Consider the following 24,728-nt stretch of genomic DNA (forward strand, 5'->3'; position numbering starts at 1 on the left):
ACTGCATCGTTGAAATACTAATTCACAAGTAAAAGTCCAGCATTGAAAATGTTACTAAGGTAAAAGTACAAAAGCATTAGCAACAAAATGTACAAAAAGTACAAAAACTAAAAGTAGATGAACCCAGCCTGCAAAATGTCTCATTTCAGAATCATATAAAGTACAGACGTATAAGGAAGGCTGTGGCTCAGTGGGCTAGTGTGTTGATTTTTGGATTAGGGGAGAACTGGTTCCATCCCCACTGCAGTCAGCATGTCGTTGTGTCCCTGGGCAAGACACTTCACCCTAAACTGCTCCTGTTGGGATTGTCCACAGTATTGAATGTAAGTCGCTTTGGATAAAAGCATCTAACAAGTGACATGTAAGGTAATGTATTATCAGCTAAATGTTTTTCAAGTATCAAATGGAAAGAGCATTTTAGTTTTGAGGATTGTCAACTTGGATAAAATGTAGATACTTGAGATACTGTGTGAGTAGTACAGTACTGCATTATACTAGATCAGCTTATTGTGTCTTTTTTATGTACATAGTATATAGTATAGTATAAAGTAACACCACATTTAAAAGTACTCATCCTCAAGTGACCATCACAGCGTTTCAGTTATATCACAGATGTGTTCACAATTTTACAGCTGGCAAAGCTGGAGAGACCTTTAATCACTTTTTATACTGCCATGTATCCTAATCCAAAATAGCACATCATAATGTATTTAGTTGATTTATTTTTGTATTCAAAATATTAACCTATAAAAGTAACTAATCTCAACAAATAAAATGGTGGGGTAAAAAGTACAACGTTTGCGTACAAAATATAATGGCGTAGAAGTGTAAAATAGCATTAAATTTAATTAACGTTCTCAAGTAAAGTAAAAGTACCTAAATAAATGTACTGAAGTACATTATTTGAGTAAGTTACTTTCGACCACTGAGAATGAGATACACACAGGGCCGCAGCTATGAATCATGGGCCGTAGGCAGAGTACACAACCCTCTAATCAACCATTATTAGAATCTAAAACCGTCTTTGTCTACCTGCCTGCAGCTCAAACACACCTCTCATCAGACCCAAAACAGTTAGTCCTGGGCCCTTCCTGAAAATATTGCCACTGTTTGACATTTAATCAGTCACATAACACTCTGTAATCTCCCCCACACTCTCTCTTCCTCCCCCGGTTGTACATTATGACCCTGAGAGCTCAGATGACAAGCCTCTCCCTGCTGGTTCCCATGCTTGGCCGTGCAAGGGCCCGAGTCGTCAAGGTGTAAGAAGGTGGGGGGACTTATGGGTGGTCGAGACTGGAAGTAGAAAGGGTTTGGCGTGCCAGCAGGGGTTCCCCCCACCCCTTCCCACCTCCGCTGAACTACTGAACCCCTCCTCTCCTGCCTCATGGGGTAAACCTTTTAACACACGCGCCATTTTCCGCCGGGTCAGGCCGAAGTCTCCAGCCTTTCACGCGTCGGCCGCTAATGAGGTTTCAAAATCTCCGAGCAAGGTGAAAGGAGTCTGACCTCCTCTCAAGAAACTGAGCTGTGAAGAGACGGCAGCACTGTTGCTCAAATCACTTCTGACATAAAACCATTGAACAATGTGCAGTAGTTTGGCTCTGGGGATACACTGAGAGGAGTGATGCCGGCTCAAAGGCTTCAGTTTGATCTGGAAAAATATCTGCACTGCTTTGGTTATTCCAATATGATGTGAAATGTACGCTAAGAGGCTTTTGTGGATTTAGATAAACTGTATTTGTACTATTCAATAACTTATCCACAAAAGTGTTAACTGTAACTAATTTTTAGCTTTAGCATTAATTCAAATCCTTGGTTTTTTAAGTTGAAAAGGTAGAGCGCAATATGTTGTAATTTTAGTTAATTTACAGAGTTACAGGAAGTTGGCTTGTTTCTGAAGTAATTTTCGCAAAGTTTAATGTGAACTGAGAACAAATGTCCTAAACACACAAAGACAAAAACAACATTACATAAGATACACTGCAGACAACCCGCTCACTCTGTGCCACCCACATCCCCGGCCTGCAGCTGTTAAAAACACTGAAAAAGAGCTGGATAATTAATACTTTACAGTTTAAAGAGCAATTAATGCAGCTTTAAGGTTTGCACAAATAAATCAACAAAACAGGTTGATTTAACATGACAGAATAAATTATCCTAAAGCAGGTGTTGTTCAAATGTAATTTGCGCCTCGTTGTTATTCTCAAACTCTGTGAAAGACGTTTTTATTTTAAGCCGTTAAGGGTTAATCACTGCGATTTACATTATTTTAGAAAATAAGACAAATACATTAACTGACAAAATATGTTATTTTAGCTATCTTGTCCTTTTTAAGTACTTATATTACTTATACATATATTGACGGCTTGTGGTTCATGTAAGTGACACAAAGACCCTTGCTCTTCTCCAAAGTGAATGAGATGTATTGTACTCTTTATAAAACACTTTTGTTTTTATTTTCAGTTAACTTAAAAGATATGTCTTTGTCAAGTTAACATATATTATACAAGTTCATTCATTTGGATTAACTTAATATTTTTGCATTTATCTAACTGAATGCAATTACGTTGAACCTGTTAACAAAATAAATGTATTTAGGGTCAACATTTTAATTTATTTGTGTTTTTATGATGAATAAAACTGTACTCAACCATAAAGTATATGTCCAAAAAAAGTGCAGTTTTAATATGTAAGTATACTGCATACTGTCATTAATAACACTGACATCAATTTAACTACTAAAATTGTAAAAATAAAATTTAAAGGATAAACTTTAATCAACAGCTATTTGTTTTATTAGCTGTAGCAACATTTTGCCCATGTTTCTGATACCATAACACACTATGAGGCTAACGTAAAGTCCAAAATGGGACTGTAAAAACAAAACAATATGAATAAATACATTTTGGCTTTAAAAATAACAAATAATTAACAAATAACTCAGCACTATTTTATAACAGATCTTATTTTTTATTGAGGAGAGTCAAGTTGGGCTTTCCATGTTTAGAAAATAAACCAATGACAATATTACAAATAATGAAATTGTTACATCATTCACAGGGTTACAGTCAATATACATTTATACAGAAATACAGGATCCCCCACATGAGTCACAGTGGTCTGAACCGGCACTGGTCTACAATGTGGGTTTGAGAGGACCGGGGAACATGTGGAGACCCCCTGCCTGTACACGCCAACAACAGCCAGAGTGGTTGGGGGGGGGGGGGGGGGGTTCAGAGGGCAGGAAAGGGGGAAAACAGAGGGCAACACTGGGTCATGAAAGGGGAACACGGGCAGTGTAATGGTATGAAAGTTTGTCCAACAAGGGAAGATACAGCAGCCAGTGTTTGTCCTGAACACTGGAGCTTTGCATCTGGAAAAGTCAATCAAACACGCTACATTTGACCACCGCAGCAGTAGAGGGCTCTCCAGTGCTTCGCCCTGTGTCCATTGAACGGGAGCCATTTTCTGTCCTCCACAACAGGAGGCAGACCCTGCGCTCTGACCATGCTGCAGTTTGGGCGCCTTTCAAACGCAACCCAGCGGGTACAACCTGGCACAGCTCGTGTTTATGCACACTATCATGTAACAGGAACACTGAGACTTAACGGTTTTTCCTCCGTCCTTCAAAAATTGGCACACGGTGAGGGGAGGACTGTTTTTTTTTTTTTCTTATACTTTGCTGCACAGATGTAAAAGGAGAGTGTTGCTGAAAGTTGCAGTAGGCAAACATTGTGTGAAACCATTATGAGCGTCACAACCACTCTGACTCTGCTTCGATTACCGGAGGAAAGCTGTTGAAAGTTTTTAAAAGCATGTGTACAGTAGGTGTCAGGTTCTGGTGCTTTGAAACCAACAGTTAAACTTAATCTGAAGAGATAATACTTATTGTTTTATGCAAAGTGAACAGTAGAAATGAATTGGTTTGAAGGGGGAGTTAGAAAGCGATTTAAACAAAAAAAAAAAAAATCTGTCAAATGTTGAATTGGCTTACATTGGATTTAAATTTTCCAGCGAGCCACTTGCAGTAATATGCAATGAAATATTCAGTCTAATTTCAAGGAGGTGATAACCCATCGAGTCCAATTTTGAAATATGCCCTCCATAAAACCTGTACCAGATGAATAAGTTACCCGTTTCTATACATTTTTTAATAGTTTTGGACAGCCTTTTTTCACTGCTTGTGCTTTGGTGTAACGAAAGCAGCCAGTCAGCGGCAGGAAAAACAGTCAGAACCACTTTAAACACTCGACATAAGTGGGTCAATTTCTTCTTCCCGCTTTCATTGCTCAGCTCCAAACTGCAACAATGCGTCTCTTTTGTGCCATCGAAATCAGAAGATACATAAATACTTAATGCAGTGCTCTCAAACACTCCACATTCAATCAAAAGGCTCTCTTAAAACTCCTTCAGATAAAAATGGAAAACAACAAACTAACCCTTCAGAAGGAGTTCCATGAAAAGTATCCCCAAGAAAATACTGACAGTGTGCACTTCAGCACTATTTTTTCACGTCTAGTAATAAACAAGCCTGCCCATCCAGTTTAAGGTAGTTCCTTGAAACAGGGTTCAAGGATAATTGCTTGATTAATAACTCAAAGTCTTGGCAGCGTCCACGGACAAGCATCTGAATGAGCTTTAATGGGGTTGGAGGAGAAACTCAGCAGCCTTGTGTATACTCTAGACTAGATTAATTCCTTGGACAACATTAAACGTTTTTTCCTGACGGTTGAATATTTGCCATACCATGAGAGGACGTGCAGCCTCAGCCTCACAAACTGATGAGCTGTTAAGTACTGGGAAATGGAAAAGGAAGACGGTTAAAAAGCTCGGTTAAATAAAAATCAAACTGCATGTTGGCATCAGTGGCATTTAGGTCACAGCGGCACTTCTCACTCGCCTCTCAGCTATGACTAACAGCTTATGATTGTCCTCCTACTAGTTTCATATGTTATACAAGCTTCCAGGGAAATTTCTGTTATGATGTGGTGCACTGCAGATGAAAAAAAGGACATGGAGAGGCTTTCACAGAACTGTATTAGGTTAGTTGAAAGCAATAATTTAAAGTTTAACCTACAAAAACGTTGTATTGTTGCTTTCAACTAACTTAATACAGTTCTATGAAATTTGTTGACACAATACATTTAATTAAAGTCAACAATTCCGTTTTTCAGTGAAAGATGAAAGTAACTGAGGTTTATAATCAACTTTGGTGCTTAAGCCGCCACAAAAACTCAAGTCTGAGGATTTGGTTTGAGCGAACATACACTGAAAAGGCTGAAACGTTGATTTCAATTAAATGCATTATGTCAATAGATTTCACATACCTGTATTAGTTAGTTGAAAGCAGTTTAAATAAAAAATAGGTTCAGTTTAATATTATTGGTTTTAACTAACCTTAAACAGTTATGTGAAACCTGTGGACATAATACATCTAATTAAAGACAACGTTTTTCAGTGTGGAAGCATTGTCCAGCCTCTTGTTTCCACACCCTCTATCTCATGCAGCATCAGGACAGGACAAGACACAACTGCCCCACTGATGAGCGTCTCCGCTGTTCGCCTGTTGATGCTTATAAAGTCGCAGAGACGAAACCGGACAACTGTTGCGTGGAGATCAGTGGGAGCGGCAGACAGGTGGCCCGGCAGGCGTGCTTTTGATCAAGGGGGAGAGGCGGGAGAATCGGTGCCTGGACAGAGCGGCTGTGATCGGGGTGCGACTTCCCCGCTGTGACCGGACACATCTGACCGATAGCTCACAGCTGGACGTCCGTGTCTGGCTGTCAGGTCCCGGTTGGATCTCTGATACTTTACTGGCTGTGTACATAAACCCTGTCTGCTTCATCCTCTCCGGGGAATCCTTGCATTGCTACGGACTCCCATCTCTCGCATAAACCCTGGTCACCCAGACAACGCAGACGATGATTGACAGCTCACAGGAGGCCAAACTATAAATGAACACTGTCTATGAAATCAAATCAATACCATTCACAGGGAATTTTGCACCAACATGTTTCAAAATTAAAAGTCTAAAAAGCATTGATGGAAGATCCAGAGTGTTTGTTGGAGTCAAACAATAGACTCAGTGCAGAAAAAAAAGTAATAATAATAATAATAATAATAATAATAACAATTCAATAATATCCATACAGAAATTGCAAAAATATAACACGTTGCATATTCAACAAATGCCGGATTTTAAAATCTATGATGTGTGAGTGTAAAATAACCGTGTGTGGTATCAAAACTTTAATACTTTAAAAATGTCTTTTCAAAAAGGAAAACTGGAAGAAGAAACACTGAAAAATAATGCAGCCACGTTATACTCTGTAAAGTGTGTCAAATCCAAGCTCTTACCAAACAGAGTTTTTAGTAATTGCAGCAAATCAAAGCACTGTGAAATTAACCACTCACTCAGCATGCTATCAAACACGAGTCCCGCCGCTTCGGGAGCCTCTGCTTCGTTGTGCACGTGGTATGTGTGTGTGCGTCGTGTGCATGGATGCACAGACGGCACTGGGGATGAAGGCGGATGCTATAACAGCACATACTGTATTGTATGTGGCCTCTGATGTAAACAGTAGAACCTGTTTTATTCTGTGTGATTCTGCGTAGGACGTCGGTTTGCTGTTTCTCTCCACAAGCATTTTTTTCACAAAATAAGGAAAGAAAAGGAAGGTGACAACAATTTAAATCCTCCTCTTGGCCAGTTCTTCTGCTGATTACTGTTTCTGAGTCACCGTGTTATGGCAGGTCAAGTGCATCTGATATGTACAATACAGGATCATCGTACAGGTTGCAAGAAAAGGGAAGAGTTCTATTTGGCAGGCTGTGAATAGTTCACTGTGAAAGAAAGAAAAACACTTGTCTATAGTGAGAGGAAGCATGGTGAGACAGAATTCTTCATCACAAAATGTCACACAATATAGAAAATACTTGCAATGAGAAACTTATTTTTTTTTCTTTTTCTTGATTGCACTGTGTGAATTGTCAGTCTGGATGAATGTGTTTTTTGACATCAGTCTTTGCCAAATGTTGTCCATTTGATGGTTTTTAAAAATGCATTTTCTCTCCTGGGGAAACAGTTGGGATTGCACATTGGGCTCTTCAGTCTCCTCTGCGTTTCTGAAGGCCACAGAAAACTCTGTGATTCCTTATGATGTCCCAAAATTAAAAAAAGATGCAAAAAAAGACAATATCCACACCTAGATGAGGATGGCCTCATTCCTTCAACTCTTCCTTGTTTTCTTTTTTTCTCGCCCTTTTAAAGGGTAGCTTTCCTACTCAGTCCATCTAGTGTACAAGCTTATATCATCTATAAATTTAGATATACTCCTTGCCTTTCTCAGTTTTTTCTTTTTTTTTTCCTTTAAAAAAATTCTTTACAAAATTATCAGAACAAACAAACCAAAAGAAAAAAAAAAATCAAATGAAAATTGGTGGAAGATTGAAAAAAAAAATGTGTTGCTGGTCACATCTAACCTCCCGTGTTTCTGGCTCCAGAGACGGGTTTGGCTGCGGGCCCCTCTGGTGCCTCATCACTGGGACTTTTGTTAAACAGCTGATCCCATGATGGAGGGAGAGTCAGGGTGAGGGGATAAGAGGAGGAGAGAGGGAAGTGGAGGGGGGGGTGAATGGTAGCCTGGTGGGAAGTCCAGACACACTGTAACGCGAAAAAACCATCCACTCCATCCTCCACACCCAGAGCCCTTCATCCCAACCGCCTATTTTTTCTCCCCCCTCTGCTCCGCTCGGGAGGATCAAACCTCCACCGACTGGATCTGGTTCATCTGTGCCCGCATCATCTGGACGCTGTTGAGGATCTTCTTTTGATGGCCTGCTAACGTCACACCAACCCTCAGGATGTCACTGCAAGGAGACAGATGTCAGGATTATGAGACCACAGACCATAAACAGTCAGGCAGATCTGCTTAGCGTATAGCTCTGTATCTGTGTCTATCAACAACATCATGTAACAATGCCACATACGGATGGATGACATAAAGGCCAGCGGGGAACAGCTGGTGAAAAAACATATATGAAAACTAAGATGACAGTAAAGTAAGAATCGTGAAACAGCTGCATGTTCATCCATCTTTAACGGCGGAGAGCTTATATAATCATCGAAACATATTTGGGTTCCAGTTAAGTGTAATTTTCTGTCTACTGACTCATGCGGTACACCCAAGTGATCTCATACCCCCTAAACAAATGCTGAGAATTATAAAATCACACCATATCATTGACTCAATGCATACATAATGTTCATCCTAAAGGTTATATTATGCTAATCTTCAGCATCATATTTGTATTTTGTGCCTCTCCTGAGACATGTCTACATGCTTTATTTTTCCTAATACTGCCTGCAGCACTTCTGTTCACCCTCTGTCTGAAACCAGAGCCCAGTCTGCTGGCCTGCTCTGTTGTCATTCATCAACTATTTAGAGATGTCCCGTCCCTTAGCCACGTAACATGTGTTTGAGCGCTAGCCAATAAAAGCGCGAGTGAACAAAGGAGTCCAATTGAGGTGTTTCAGGCGGGGGGTGGGAAAAGGGCATAAGCTTGAGACAAAATAATATGCCAATAGTTTCTTATCCATTTTACAATAGAATTCCTCTCTTCTTACTCCACATAAATCAGATTCATCAGATTAGACATAACAACCTGTTTAGTTCAGAGAGTTGAAGCTTAACATGTGTGTGGTTTAATCTCTGCCTCGTGATACTGTTAATACAGACAGGAAATTATTTTTATCAGTTTCTCTGCAGGTGGCTTTCTCACATAATAAGGTTTTGTGTTTCAGGCTTGCGGAGTAGCGGATTACATGTAACGGGAATCAATAAACTAATGCAATGTAACTGTATTCCCTTAAAGTAACATACATTTTTTTTAACAAGGGATTACCAGCAGGATTATAATGTTGGTAAAAAAGTACTGTACTGTTCTGAAGGCTAATACTTTAAGTGTGAATGTGTACACTTACTGCCTGAATCTGCTTTAGGGTTCAACTTTCTAAGGTTATTCTTTTTTAAATTCAGCAGGTGAACCTATACGTTAATACAATAGTGTGTGTGAGTTTACCTGTATGTATTGAACCAAAACAGAGTCTTTACTGTCAGTTTTTTAAACTGTAGTGTGTGCTCATGTGTTTCATTGTTGGTGTTGGCTACTACCTGAAAGGCAGGTCTACCAATAAATAACATTTCTGGGCAGAGGACTCCTTAAAATCTTGGTTTCTTCTTTTCTAAGGTCCTGTTGTCCGATATAAAATAATTAAGCAAAAAACATCTTATGATATTTTCTTTATCTTTCATTTCATTTAATATTGAGGTTATCCAAAAGTAACAGAAAGTAATCAGGTTACATTACTTTTATATTTTGATACTTAGATTATGTGCATTTTTCTTACAGTAACCCAGTAATTGTAATGGAATACATTCTTATAGTTACCCTCCCAATCCTGCTTGTGTGTTTTACTCCAAGTATTTTTGGCTAACTAACCCCACATTATCATGTTTCCTCTTAATTGTGAGACTAAGGTCAAAGGGAGGCCTGCTAAACACATGGCAGAAAATAAAGGGCGCTATAATGCCTTCAAGCTATTGTACCCACTGTTCAGCCTTGCAACTGCAGAATTACGATCTGCTAATTACATGCAGAGGAGCTGGTGTGTTTTATAACGGGCCAGAGGAAGAGTCTGATGGTAATTCAAGTATTGGGGGTTTACGAGATTCGGTAAACTGGCCTCTTTCCAGTTGCTTATCAGACCCAGAACTTCAGGAATCGTCAGCACTTACTCCATGGTCATCGAGGACACCACATCAAATGTAGAAAAGTCTGCGCCGGCGAAATTGTCTTTGTACTGGCCCATCTTAATGGCATCCAGCCACTCGTCCACGGTGCTGAAGCTGGAGAAGTCTGGGATGCTGCGGTCCAGGAGGGGGAGATGAACACTGAGGGGGGACACAAGCAGGAGCCGTTAAGAATAATGATAATACAAAATGGCAGCTCCTAAGTCATAGACACCCGAGACCACCTGCCTGTGATTCAAACGTGAATTATTAGATTAAATGTTCAAAAGACGAGGCAGAACTCAAAGGAATTCCCACTGGCCTTATCCATGAACCAATATTTTCCAAACTGATTCCTCATAAAGTGTATTTTCCAAATGAAGTGATAGGCTTCGAGGAGCCAATATATCCCCTCCGTGTCTGCGGAAAAATCTGGCCCTCGGTACTGCACGCCACCACAAATGAAAGTACAGACAGGGATAATGGGAATCAGCAAACCCTCAAAGGAAACTAACACCCAGAGCAGAAAACGCTACAAAATGTTTTGTTTTGAAAATTGCACGACTGCTTCAATTCAGGTTTCGCCTGAAGCATTCGTGGGGAGGATTTGATTTATCAAACCGAGAGCTTTAATTTACATAACCGCTCGGCGCCAGGAGAAACAAGAGTCACTGTGTTTGGAAAAAAAAAAGTCAACTGTTGCCACGGATGGCACTTCAGCAGGAGCATGGATTTCCTGTTTCGAAAGCCTTTACATTAAAAGAAGATCAGATGCATCAGATTCCACAAGATGTTATCCACATTAATGTGAGATAATGCTAAAACCAGAGACCCGGTCTGGTGACGATTCCCACTGAGACGAGATAAAACACACATGCAGATCCAGCATGGAGAGTGAAGACAGAGCCGGGGAAAGGAGAAGAGCATACACTCATCTCCACCATGCGTTTTGACTGCGAGTATTACTGAGAGATGATGCAAACACGAGTAAAACAAACGTTAATCTTCTCACCCTGAAGATAGCGGGGTCATGGCCTTCAGCGTGTTGGGATTGCGGATCATCTTGTCGAGGTTGTTGACAATCTGACTGAACTTGGGCCGGTTGTTGCGGTCCTTCTGCCAGCAGTCCAACATGAGCTGGTGGAGCGCACTGGGGCAGTCCATGGGGGGGGGCAGTCGGTAGTCCTGCTCTATGGCGTTGATGACCTGCAGGGGGAGACAGAGATCTCTAAGGGTTACTATGAGGCTCTACAAAGAGGAGATTGATGGAGAGGAGAGAGTGTACGATCCAGTAGTGGAAGAAGTGTTCTTTTCCACAGTATGACTTCTGATACTGTACTGCATTCATATTGGAGATAAAAAGTGCAAACAAATGTGCATTGAAATGGATTTTAGGTATCAAAAGAACTTGATATATTGAATTACACTAGCCTGCACAAGTACACACACACACATGGATGCCCCCCCCCCCTTTGTTTTTGTATGCTTTTTGTATGTGCGTGTCTTTCATATCTATGAAAGACACGCACATTATTATTATTATTATTATTATTATTATTATTATTATTATTATTATTATTATTATTATTATTAACTAATACTATTTTAAAAAATGGATCTCTTTTTGTACTATTTTCTTTCATGTTTTCTTGAAATTAAAACTAAGCTAAAAAGAACCCAAAGCACCTTTGCCATTTTAATAATTGTGTTATTAATATTAAATGACTTGTTTAACGATACAGTATGAATCAAAAGGTAAATAAAATGTTGTTGTAGCTGGTTAAGGAGGGGTCGCTTTATAAACAGTAAATGTAATTTGCTCCAAAATGGTGACAAGATAAATTGAGGTATCATGGTAGTAAAAAAACTCAAGACTTTTCTCAGAGCTTCCCTTTTTCTGTCTAATATTGAATGTTATTATTTGATTCAAATAAAACTGTCTGAGTTTGAGGGTGAATGTGCTTACAACTCATACACATCTGGAAGTTAACATAAGGCCTTAAGTTGATACTTTTTTAGCAGCAAAAAAATAAAATAAATAATAAAATAATAAAGACTTTGATTCTCTGGTTTAAACTTTAAGAAAATACTGTGTTTTAAAAGCGTATCGTCATAACCCCAATTCAACTAGTAAGCTATTAAGTACCATATAATAGAAACACTAGTACCTCAAAATATGTGTGTGTATACACTACTTGAACACTTATTCAGGGGTCACAAGTATATTATAAATATTCCAAGTTAAGAGTTCTTGGATATAACCCTGATTGTAAAGGGTTCTGGAGAGAACTTTGGGATCTTTTAGCCTTTGCACACCATTTAAATGCACAAAAAAACCTATGACACACTGTTGTGAAAACTGCAAAAAGCATAATAGAGGCCCTTTATGTAAAGTTAACAACTGGAGTAAACACATGCATGCACTCATGCCCCTCTTCTGTGAATATATAATAATGTAATCTGTGCCTTTCACCACTGCTGAAGTCATTACTGTGTCTTACTGCCTAACAGTTCAAACTGTTAGCTATTACTTTAACACATACAGTATACATGTATAAAGATATATGTTTGTGCACAAATCACTGCATTAGTTCTCAATGTTAAGACTTGTTAAACACCACTCGGGTCATTAGGAACATAAACCTTATTCCAACAACCTCACATTTCTGCCAGCTGTGACCTCATTGGTGGCCTTTACACAGTATTTAGTGCTCACTCTCTCTGCAAAGCCTACATTAAGGATTTGTCTGGCTCGGGCCGGTGATGTTGCCGGTCCAGGGGCGCGCAGAGGTGGTGAGTGAAATAACCCGGAGGACACTTGCGGCCGAGGACGCACGATCCCCTGCTCATTACCAGAGCCATTAAAGGAGCTCCATTCAGCCTCAGATTAATCTCATTCATGAGACCTCCAAACGGGGACCCCGATGGAGCAGAAACACTATCTGGAGCTGCTAATAAGATAACCGTCGAGGTCCTCAGTCCCTCTTAGCACATTTGTGTTCTCACTTTCAATTTGAAACTATTTTCATTATCTCTCTCGCCATAATTTGCTTCCCACTCCGCTACCCAGAGGGAGATGGGAAAATGGAGACTCCCGTCAAGAGCAGAAATTGTCCATTGAGCGCTGCCTTGCATTTCAAATGATCTGATTATGTCTCTGTGGTGAGTGTGGGGGAATTTTCATATAAAACCCATGAGTAAAAGCTGCTGTTTTAGCTGTGGGAAAGAAGATACAATGACAAAATTTATCCCCGAGGAGTCTAGGGCTGTAATGAAACTCAGGAAGAAGATGATATATGTGTGTAGCGACTAGTGTGGCCTTGTTTTAAGAACTCTTTAAGGGGGGAATTGACTCAAGAATCAACAACAATCTAAAAGGATACTTACATCCTGATTGGTCATGTCCCAGTAAGGCCTCTCTCCGTAGGACATGACTTCCCACATGACGATCCCGTAGCTCCACACATCACTAGCATTGGTGAACTTCCTGTATTGGATAGCTTCGGGTGCAGTCCATCGGATAGGAATCTTCCCTCCCTGCGAAACACAAAGAGCACAACCTCAGCAAGGCGAAGTGAGACCGAGATCGAGACCGAAACCAAACCGTCACAGTGTCCTGGCTCCGGAGAGAGACACCGTTCACTGCAACAATGCTGACTGTAACCCAAACTGGGAGGTGGGTATAACAAAACCCCTGGGAGTAAAGCGTGGTACATAAAATACTGAAAGAAGAGGGGAAGAACAGGTGAGGGCATGATGTTAGGAGGAGCACTATCGTGTACCTGATGAATGATATTCTCATTAGGAATGTTCATATTACTTCACTTCTTACCAAAGCACTCGTGTAGGTAGGGTCTGAATTGTCGTCCTCCAGGAAGCGTGAGAGACCAAAGTCCGACACCTTGCACACAAGGTTGCTGTTGACCAGGATGTTTCGGGCAGCGAGGTCGCGGTGCACATAGTTCATGTCGGCCAGGTACTTCATGCCTGAGGCGATGCCACGCAGCATCCCAACGAGCTGGATCACAGTGAACTGCCCGTCGTTTTGCTGTAAAAAGAAGACAATTTTCATTACGATACCTTAAAAAAGAGGTAATACTATATATTCTGGGTCGCCTGACGACATGTACAATAAATTACATTTTGTTATTTCCTTCAAACACACAAAAACATAGAGGACTGAGTGTGCTGCATTAGTGTTGGGGCTAAAGGACTGAGAGCAAGACATAGAAGCTTTGTCCATTCCCTGTATATACTATTTATCGGTGTTGTCTCCGTTTTCTGCAAACAAAAGATTATGCCATCAAAAATTGATGGTGGAAAGACATCCCATTTGATATTAAGACAAAAGCAGAAACTTTTATTAATCTTTTGTCAGGGACGGAGAACCCATCTGTTTTTTCTGCACTTATTGTAAGTTGCCTTGGATGAAAGCTAAATGAAATGAAATCTAATGCAATGTTGAATAATGGATTATATTTGATTATAAATGAGAGGATATGCTCATTCTCATATTTGTATTTTGTGCCTCTTCTGTGACATGCTTTAATGTTCAAAAAGCTCTTTATTTTCCTCATACTGCCTGTGCTGCAGCACCTCTTTTCACCCTTTGTCTGAAACCAGAGCCCACACAGAGTCTAAACTAATTGGCTAGCTGATTGGCCAACAGCTTAAAGATGTCCCACCTCTTAGGAAATCGTACATAATCTGTTGGAGCGAAAAGTTATGTCACTTTGTTACGGAAGTAAACACATAAGTCCAATCGAAGGGACATATTTGTGTTTGTTTTTCTGAATTTTACTTTAAAGAACACATTTATGCACCTCTATTAAAAAAAATAATGTGCACATTGATTCCCACTTCAGTCCTTTTTGAGAAATTATACTCACTTTATTTTGTAAACCTTGTAAACTTGTAACCTAACCCAGATGTGGCTAATGTAGAAAAGTTACTTATGGTATTAGTTTCTGCAAAGAGGCCCTGCACGACACTAAGGGCCAGGTTTGGGTTGGCCTCTACAGGGCTAAGCTGGGGTCTGGCTGGCTGGCTGTCTACAGCTGTTCCCCTCCTCGGTTTGGTGAGGGGCTTTACCCCATGCATGGGGAGCGTCTGGAGCTCTGGTGCAGCTGTGCCTCCAACTGTGCACACCTGCATTCGCCCCACCACCCACCACGACGCCTGGAAAACAGGGGATTCCAGAAAACGGAGCCTGGGAGTTGGAGGCGGGCGTGAACAGACGGAAAGGCCAAGAGAGGGAATTGGAAGGGCAAGGCGAGCAGTGCCCCGGGCGCCGCCATATTAACTGTCTTCATGACCGCTCCACTAGCCTATTTCTCATTCAAACAGTGCTGCTCATTAGCCGAGCCGATGCCTTTCCTCACGTCAAGCTGCTCTTCCTTGTGCACCATAGCAATTAAGCAGAATGCATTATTCATGGAGCCTTTCTCACAAATACACATTTCAACTTGATCTGTTTGCTGTGTTTGCATAAACTTTAATTGGCAGGATTCCTCCAGAGTCTGTGGGGTCAAGTTTAGTGGAAGAAATAACCAGGAATTTTAACTGTGTGAATTTCTAAAATAATAATGTTTTGTATCACACATAGGCTTTTGTTCTTTTATTTTTTTACAGCCACCATTCCAGCTCTGATTGATTTATTATCTGTCTCTCTACCCTGCTGTTTTTTTCTGCAGGAGGTGACAATCCTTCAGCAGGCAGCTCAGCACAGACTTCAGTGACCATTTTACACCAGTCACCTCAAAGGAGACACAAAACCATGTTCAGAGGCAATTGTTGTCATGAACTGTCACAGTTTGGAGACACAGAAGTTCCCTGTTGTTTTGAACACAATGCGCTGTCAAATATGTTTAGCAAACATCTATATGTACACAAACACCCTTCACCGCGAGATCAAATTCCAAAAAGAGCTGATGCTTTGTGCCTCTGAGGTCGGGAGCCAGAATGCAAATAAAGCCTCAGCCTCACCAGCGTGCTGACAGGAGCTCGCACGTCTTCTTCTTGAGGAAGTGTTTGATGTTGGCTTGTAGCAGAGAGCTTAAACTGACTTTCAGGGATGGTATTAAAGTCTAGAAAATTCCCCTAAAATATATAGTTTTCAGGCAATTTCAGAATGCTGTTTAATTCTTAAATTTACATTAAATAAATGGCAAAAAAAACAAATTGCCTGGCTAATTTCACAATATACTTTTGTACATTTTATATACTGTGAATCCCCAAAAATAACAACTATTGATGGCATAATGCATTTGTACTGCAGTTAAAGCGGCCCTATTTTATTGTTTGCAGGTTTTCCCTTAATAGTAATATGTTATATAGGTTTGTGTGCATGTAAATGGTTAGCAAAGGCTAAAATCCCATAGTTACCTCCAGAGGGAGTTGCTCTCCCACAAACTCCACCCCTGCCTGAAAAACTTGATTGGATTCCTTTTTTTACTTACTTCTGTAACACAATGACATCACTACATTATACTCGCCATTGGCTAGCACCTCAACACATTGTACATGATAGGCTGGTGTCTAAGTGGTTGACCACAACAGAGCAGTCCAGCTAACCAATCAGAGCAGACTGGGCTCTGGTTTCAGACAGAGGGTGAAAAGAGGTGCTATGAGAGGCAGTATGAGAAAAATAAAGTCACAGTAGAGGCCCAACCTACAATTATGAACCCTGAACATTTGCATAATTGGGCTCCTTTAAGAATATGGTATACCACACGTTTTAATTCAGGACAGGCAATGGCTTATATAAATTACAATCTGTCATTGTTGCTAAATGCTGGCATACTCTCAGTGCTACATTAAAAAGAGAGTTCCCATTACATCATTCAAAGTGAAAAAATGTTTTGGCAGAAATCATACATCCCTACATTTCTATAAATCTGAGAGAGGTCTTATTCTACTATTTCCAAAATTGCAGAGAGAGCAATTAGAGAGGATTAAAGTTTTAAAAAAGTAATATTTCACTGAGATCCAAAGACAGATGGTGGAAGTCTGTGTGGCATCTCATCTCGTAGCATTTTTTGGAACATCTGACATTTCATTTTAACTCTTGCAAAGTATTTTAATTATTTATGGGGGTAGTAAATGGGGAAGCATGTCCGGTGTAATATCTTTCTCTGGTTAGATTATGAAAATAAAAAATCCCTTGAGCCTCCAAGCTCTGCATAATTCTTGTCAGGAGTCAAGGAAACACAAGTGTGTAGTAGTTTTACGCAACCAGACACAGTGCTGAATAGTAAGAAGAGGACTATATGAACTCAATAAAAAACAAGGTAAATATCAAACAGAATCAAAAAACATGCACTCTCACTAGCATGACCCTGTTATTATGTGGTTCATGGTGTTGATTGACAGAGTAAATATGGAATATAAAAAGAAAAACCTGAAATAAATCAATACTACCCATAAGCAGATAATCTGTAAAATCAAATAATGTGGATGATTCAAGCCGAGAATACCTTTTGGATTATGATTTGAACACAAAAGCACTACTCGGGCAGATTGTTTTCTTATGTCAAAATCACACTTGAAAGAGTGCAATTCATAAGTATGAAAATATTAACAATGTCTTTGAAAATAAATATGTAGCTTAAACTGAAAATGATTCATGTCACTGACTATAATGGCAATTAAATGTCAGCAGTTTGTTGATTAATGTCAATTCTGTGAGGAAGCAAAACATCACAAAACACACTTTGCATGCTTTCTCATCAATTTCTGACAGGAAGCTTGGCAGGTGTCAATTTTAACAGACACTGACAAGTAGGGTGGTAAAAAAAACCTCAAGCACTTTAATTTTATAAGTACATCAAAATAAAAGCGGTGAAGCAGCTCCTCTTGTCAGTCAGTGAAGCTAATGCTAATGTTAGCTTAGCAGCTTTAGCCTACAGTGCAGAGCTGTCAACAGTAGCAGCATTAGGTACAGTCGTATATAAAAACATTGTCAGCTTTATTTATTATTATCAAATATGCACATTTTATCTAAAATTCCTTTTTAATGAAATCAGTATTGTTTAAAAATTGTATCTCTTAAGTTAGACAGACACTGTCAAAACATGAATGCAGTTCCCTGACGTCACTCGTTGATTTCTGAAAAACCGTTATAAAGCTCAATGTGGGTTGCTCCACCCATCACAATCTTAGCAATGCAAACTTCTCCCAACCTATGCTCCCAACTATTGGCTCATTCAATAACGGGGAAAATGGCCGCTTTGCCTTAAATTATGTCTTAATATTATTTAAATGGGTGAGGTTAGACACATGAAGACAACACAAACGATCCAAAACAGTAGTTTCTTACCCTGAGGAAGGAGTCCAGAGAACCATTCTCCATGAACTCAGTGATGATCATGACAGGACTGCTTTTGGTGACCACGCCCTCCAGGTGGATGACGTTTGGATGATCGAACTGTCCCATGATGCTGGCCTCGCTCAGGAAGTCCCGTCTCTGTTTTTCAGTGTAGCCAGTCTTCAGAGTTTTGATTGCCACAAACATCTCTCTTTTACCCGGGAGCTTCAAGTTACCGCTGCACACCTCCCCAAACTCTCCTGTGAAGAAATAACATAAGAAAATAAGCAATGGTTCTATTAAGCTAAGGGCGATCTTATTTAGAAATGAAGTTATTTCAACCCTTAAATGGTTTCTCTATGGGATATTATATTTAGGTGTTGCTCATGTGTAAAATGTATGTAATAACTGTAATGTGCGTAATAAAGTGTTATAGGTGTAATAATAGTGTAACATGGGTTTAACATGGTTGTATAAATGTATAATATGGGTGTAATGACAGTGTAATAGCAATGTAATTATGGTGTAATATGGGTGTCATATTGCCGCTACATGGTTGTAATATGGGTATAATAAGGGTGTAATATGCGTTTAATAATGGATAACATATTTGTAATAACAGAGAAATATAGGTGTAAAACTGGTGTAATAACCATGTAATAGGGGTGTAAGTTAGAAAACATCAATCAATTCATTTTCCAACATATTGAATACTGAAAGTGTGATATTCTATTGACGTTTGAGTCAAATCTAACCATTACCTGCTCCGATGACCTGTTCAATCTTCACACAGGATATATCAATCTCCTTGGCAAACTCCCTCACAGCCTCATTGGGGTCCTCATATGTAAACGGATCGATATATATCTTCATTCCTGGAGTCACTTGGAAAAAGGAAAGAGCCTCTATAATATTTGCTTATATAGGCTGCTTTTACAGTCATAAGTATCCAGGCACATTAACAATTCATCTTGCATTCACACATTACATTTCATTGACGACACTAGGGTGATGAAGGTTAAGAGATGGAGGAGGTGGTGTTGTTACAAAAGGTAGTTATGGCTAATGCCTGGGGCTACTGCTTCAGCCAGCAAGGACAAGGTACCGCCCGTTCTTCTTTGCTGTGATAAGGCAGATTAATGTATATATCATCTCCTGTGAGTCATAGTGCCATTAACACTCAGGAGAGAAACCGGGGCCCTATATCAGCATCGCTCAGCTCCACTCCAAGAAATAAATTGGCTCTCTTAAGCCCTGATGCCAGGTAAATTGGCTTAAGATGGCCTTTAACTGTGCAGGGACTTAAGTGTCCTGAGTTTTAAATCCGATTATTCGGCTCTCACCTCCACATCAGCCCCGAGGCCGTTTGAATGGATGCTGAACTTGTGAATTGGCCGAGGCAGAGCTAGAAGAACATGCACACCGCCTCAAAACCTGGCACACTAAGCTGAAGAAACGTGCTGCAGAGATGAACAGATGGTGAGGATCTGACCATGAAAAACCCCCCATCACTAAAACCTCTTCCCAAACTGAAGCAGTGTTCAACAGACCACCCTCCTATAATGGCAAAGACCACCAAAAACAGGGACATGAACTGTGACTGGTGAGAGGACAGGATGCACATATTGGCTTCTGTTAATAGCTGTGAAATACCAGTGTCATACTGGCACATTGCTCTCTGAAGCACAGACTGGACCTTTTAGCACAGAGTGATCGGATTATATTGTGTTACCTTTAGAGTGGAATTATAATAAAAAAAGAAGAAGCAGAGAGATAATTACACAATCAAATAAACAAATTAAAATGGGGTCATAAACTTCAAGATGTAAAGGGATCTGCGTTTTTCCAATTATGCAGGAGAAAGACGGATTAACTAAAAAGTCCCGTTGAAATTACTTCTCTTCCAGATTTATTTCTGTAATACTGTCATTTAAGCTCTCTGCTACTGTACCATATGAACCCAGGAAATCATTGAGATGTCTATTCACTCACACAGTCTTTTGAATTTTCCCAACAATGGAAAATGACTCATGTGGCATTAGCATGCTAATGGCGTTAACGAGAGCGAAGACTGACCTATTTCCACTACAATGGATTTAGTTAAGTATGAAATGTGATGATGCACAGAACACACACTTGAAGCTTGTTTTTTTATGTGGTTAAATCTGGGCTCCGAGCGAGCGGAGTCAAACAACAGGCAGGATTACTTGCAAGGAAGGGGGGCCAAATGAAGTGGTGCCGTGGTTGGGCCGTAGCCAAGGACACCAGCATGCAAGGTGGTAGCCATGGAGACAGGTGTGTGAGGCAGCGGAGGGGCTGAATGACAGCCATGGTGATGACCGTGTGAGTTGGTTGTCATGGAGACAGGTGTGGTGCTGTTGGGGGTATACTCACTGTGGCCGCTGGTGTAGTGCTGCAGTTTGTCCGTGTATTCTGAATCACCTCGTTCAAAGCCACGCCTCCTGGGGGAAAGACAAAGAACTCTAGCTTCGGTTCAAAAGGAGAGAGCAGGGAGGGGCAGGAACACGGATCAAACACCCCCCAGGTGTACCTGCACTAAAAATACACTGACGGAGATCACAGGGAGAGCCAGGGAGACATTTGTTTGTTTGATACAGTGGATATAGCAGCCAGTTACACTAAGCAAACCTGCCCTAGATTTCCTCCACCTTTTCTGGGCAGATTTGTTTAAATGATTGGTCCATATCATAGATTTATACAAAATATCAGCAGTTTTCATATAGACACTATACTGTTTAAAAGAAGTAGGCACCATGAAGTCAGCCATTGGTTCGTCGTCACCAGTTTTGAATCAATTCAGTCGCCATATTATAGCCTTCAAAGGCGACCAAAATGTTAGAAAAAACCCATAAACATGCATTAATGCACATCATGTAAACAATATCTTGTTCTTTTTAACACTGTGAACTGCGCACATCCCTCTGTATACCTTTGCACAGCTCTCCACTTCACGTACATTCCAATACTGCACAGATTTTATTCGATTTTTCATAAGAGTATTTTATCATAATTTGTGTCTCTGTACGCACCACACACAGCAAAGCAAATTCCTTGTATGTGTAAACCTACTTGGCCAACAACACAGTGGTAATAAGCCATCAATCACAAGGTAGGCTCCACAATAAAATGCCCTGATCTTTTAGTCAACACAATTTTCAAGCTGAATGTTTTTCCAATCCATTCAGCCTTTAGTGCCACATCAGACCATAGCCTTGTTCACTCCATCCTCCTTATAATGGGAACCATTTTTATTCAACACTAGCTTCCACACATTGCAGCATGTTCTTAAACTTCATTAACAATTTATCAGTTAAGATTTAACTGGCAAGCAGTGTGACAAGGACATATGAAAATATCTTTGTTAAGTCCCTTGATGGGCCATCACAGTACATTAGAGCTGTCTAACAGTTCGCATAACTCTCAATCACACACTCTTCCATCTTGTCCAGGCGATGTTCCCACAATAACCAAAAATGTGAAAACCTTAATTTCTGCTCGGGGATTAATAAAGCATGTCATATGTGTTTACCTTTGCCATTAGTCTGTCATTATCCAAGAAAGAAGTATACTGGGGTATATCTACTAGCAAGATACATAGTCAGAAATTCATCTTGTTCAATTTCGTCTGTGAATCAAAACAGTGAGCAGGAGCTAAGCTGCAGTTTTAATACGAGTGGCCCCAGTGGGAACTGAAATCCTAACCTTGGCAGAGTTACAACCATTTGATTCTCACTGACCTGGATCACCTACAGAAATGAAATGTCAGCGATGTTGACTTATAGGTGTTATTTTTGCTGCTGAAAGACTGGAATGTATTAAGAATGAATATCTTGGAAACCAGATGGTTTTATCTCTACAACTCACATTTACATTGAGTAAATACAAGGAATTTGACTCATTCTTTCTTTGCTCTGAAATAACTTACACACAGTTCTTTCACAGTCACAGAAGACAGATATAAATAGACCTACAAATCTTATTCCATAGAAGCAGGTAGAAACTATCTGCTATCAAGAATACAAGGTGTAAGCTAACAGACCTTCAAGCAAACCTTGAATAGAAGCGAAACAACAAAAAGGAAAAAATATTCCACTGTTTTGTTGGCTCAAAGCATGCTTGTTTAAACAGACTGAGATGCGACTGACTCACCGGTTGCAGACGATGATGATGACGACCACAGCAATGAGGAAGACCAAACCTGCAGCTGCCGAGCCGATGATAAGAGGTAGCTTCTCCTTAATACTGATGTTGTATTCCCCTATAGAAAGAAGAAACACATACATAAACAAAGAGCCAAGCACACACACAGTCAGAAGCTGTAACATATGGGGGAGCATCTGAGCCATTGCATATGGAGCAGGCGATGGGTGACAGACGGACATATGGCCGGGTGAACCAACAAGCATCTTGGCATCTTGACTGACAGCATGGGAGATTTTTTACAAAAGCTGAATGTGCTCAGATGCCGCAGATATGGACAAATCATCTGGCAGAAAATGTGTGAAGTAAGGAGAGAGAGAGCATGTTTGGGTGCGACCCAGACTGATCAGGCAGCCAAGAGCAGGAATCCAGACACTGAATGAGCACACAGAGGCTGAGCCAGGCCCTTCTCTGGAGCACTGAAAATCACACACAACTTCCCATTTATTAGCCAGATACACTTATTAGTTAGATCCTCACGTTGTTTTTCTGCTTCTGGATATCATGAATATTGGCTATTGCACCATAGAAATCAAAAATGTATTATTGTCTCCTACATCAATACTGTCTGAACATTAAATAGATGGAAAATGTACTAAAAGTACTATCATGTGTAAACAGTGTTAATTTATCTATGGCACATTTTCTATGACAAAAAACTATGTTCTATATTTGTTACTTACCACATTAGCCTCTAGTAATGTGCCAAGAGGAAGATGTTTGGGATTTGAGGAATACATTAAAATACAATAAATGCATAGAGTTTATAAACATTACTGCATTTTAAAGTGTACCGGTTCATGAAAAGTGTATACACTGCTGCTTATAACGGCTTAATATTAGGAATTAAGAGTTAGGTGTTACCCATAACTTTAACCAGAGAGGGAGAACTCAGGCTCAACACAGCAGGTATTCATTTGAAGTAACACTGGCAAAGTATTTAAAAAGAAAGAAACAAATAAGTGTTCACTTGGAATAACTGTAACATAAAAACGCAACTGATACTGACATCAGGGTTTAAAAATAATGTTTGTAGTGTAAACACTGTACCATTCTTACTTGATCTTTTTTCCCTCCTGTTAAATAATTTCAGAGCTGTACTAAAACAAAAGGATATTGTGTCCTTAAAACAATAGTTATCAGTGTCTTCTTGCAGCAGGAAGAAAACTTTTGTTTGGGGACACAAAATCCATTTAAAGAATAACTTTAAACTAATCTACTCCCCTTAAAAAAACATTAATTGTATATACTATATTTCCAATTATGAGTCAGTTTTGATATATCTTTAGCGCTGGGATCTGTGTGTGTGGCAGCATCAGGGATGTTCGTATGCAGGCTCAGGGTAATGATGGCCCTGGGCACTGCAGGCTGAAGGAAATGAGATGTTCAGAGGGGGAAAACCCGGGCCCTGGCTCTAACATCAGCCCGCACGACTGATGTTTACTCAATATTCTCCCAGTCCTGTCTTAGTACGGAGATAAGAAAAGTCCGACCTCATCCTTCACTCAAAGGCTTATGCTGAAAAATGGCATAATGCTATCTTTGGTATAAAAATATGGCATTTGTGGACCACATAGGAAAGAAATCATGGATACTGGGATATGAATAACAACATAATTACAGTATAACATGTGGGATGTTTCCTATTATTGAAAATGAAATACATGAAAATGAAAAATATGAATATGTTTCATGCCACATTGATTTGGTTTTGGAGTATTTGAACTGTTTACTCCACAACATGACTCTCTTTCATTCCCGCAGCTGTCTGCATCCATATCGTGGTGGGTCGATGGGCAAAGCATGAGAGGCGACGACAGCTCTGCGTGCTTTTATGAACATTAGCTGAATTCTCACCCTCCGTCATGGTCTGGAAGTACAGTTTGCCACTGTAGCGTCCAAAGCCGGCCACAGTGCGTGCCCGGACCATGAACACGTAGATGCTTCCCGGCTTGAGTCCGCGAATGACCACCGTGTTGGTCTGGCTCCTGATGGCGGTAGCATTAACCTCTGATTGGTCCTAGGAGAAGAAAAAGCAACATGGTACATTTTTGCAGCTGGTAATTATGAAAATTCACATGAATAAAGGATATGATAGGGTGAGATGTTTATATATAAAGTCTATGGATTGGATCTGGGATACATGATACCACAGTATCAATAAGCTTTTTTGGGGGTGAGATTTATTTACTGCTTTTTGAAAAAGATTATTATTGATAGAATAAATGTTGCTTAAAAATACATTGCAAAGCCAAATCTTATAAAAATAGCACTATAAACTATTGCAAGGCAACACAAAACAACACAACTGGAATAAACATATATGGAATAATTACATTGTTTTGCATGTAATGTGTGATTTTGGTTCTTGGGTGAATCAAACTGTCAACTTAGTTATTTGAAATTTT

The 24,728-nt window shown here is 40.0% G+C and overlaps 1 protein-coding gene across 2 annotated transcripts in view; it reads right to left on the reverse strand.

Annotated features, from left to right (window-relative positions):
• Positions 1-2,950: 2,950 nt before the first annotated feature.
• Positions 2,951-24,728, reverse strand: part of ephb2b (eph receptor B2b) — a 127,744-nt gene continuing 105,966 nt past the window's right edge. Inside the window, exons 7-16 of one of the 2 annotated variants that reach the window (XM_063911152.1) lie at positions 24,178-24,340; positions 22,270-22,378; positions 20,494-20,558; positions 18,861-18,974; positions 18,112-18,359; positions 13,627-13,842; positions 13,182-13,331; positions 10,807-11,000; positions 9,801-9,956; positions 2,951-7,872 (exon numbers count right to left, since the gene is read on the reverse strand). In XM_063911152.1, the coding sequence (XP_063767222.1) occupies positions 7,764-7,872; positions 9,801-9,956; positions 10,807-11,000; positions 13,182-13,331; positions 13,627-13,842; positions 18,112-18,359; positions 18,861-18,974; positions 20,494-20,558; positions 22,270-22,378; positions 24,178-24,340 (1,524 nt within the window). In that variant the 3' untranslated portion in view covers positions 2,951-7,763. Of the gene's footprint in view, positions 7,873-9,800; positions 9,957-10,806; positions 11,001-13,181; positions 13,332-13,626; positions 13,843-18,111; positions 18,360-18,860; positions 18,984-20,493; positions 20,559-22,269; positions 22,379-24,177; positions 24,341-24,728 lie in introns of both variants that reach the window. The other variant, XM_063911151.1, reaches the window with a different exon arrangement.

The sequence above is a fragment of the Eleginops maclovinus genome, chromosome 20, assembly GCF_036324505.1.
Source record: "Eleginops maclovinus isolate JMC-PN-2008 ecotype Puerto Natales chromosome 20, JC_Emac_rtc_rv5, whole genome shotgun sequence".
Classification (NCBI taxonomy): domain Eukaryota; kingdom Metazoa; phylum Chordata; class Actinopteri; order Perciformes; family Eleginopidae; genus Eleginops; species Eleginops maclovinus.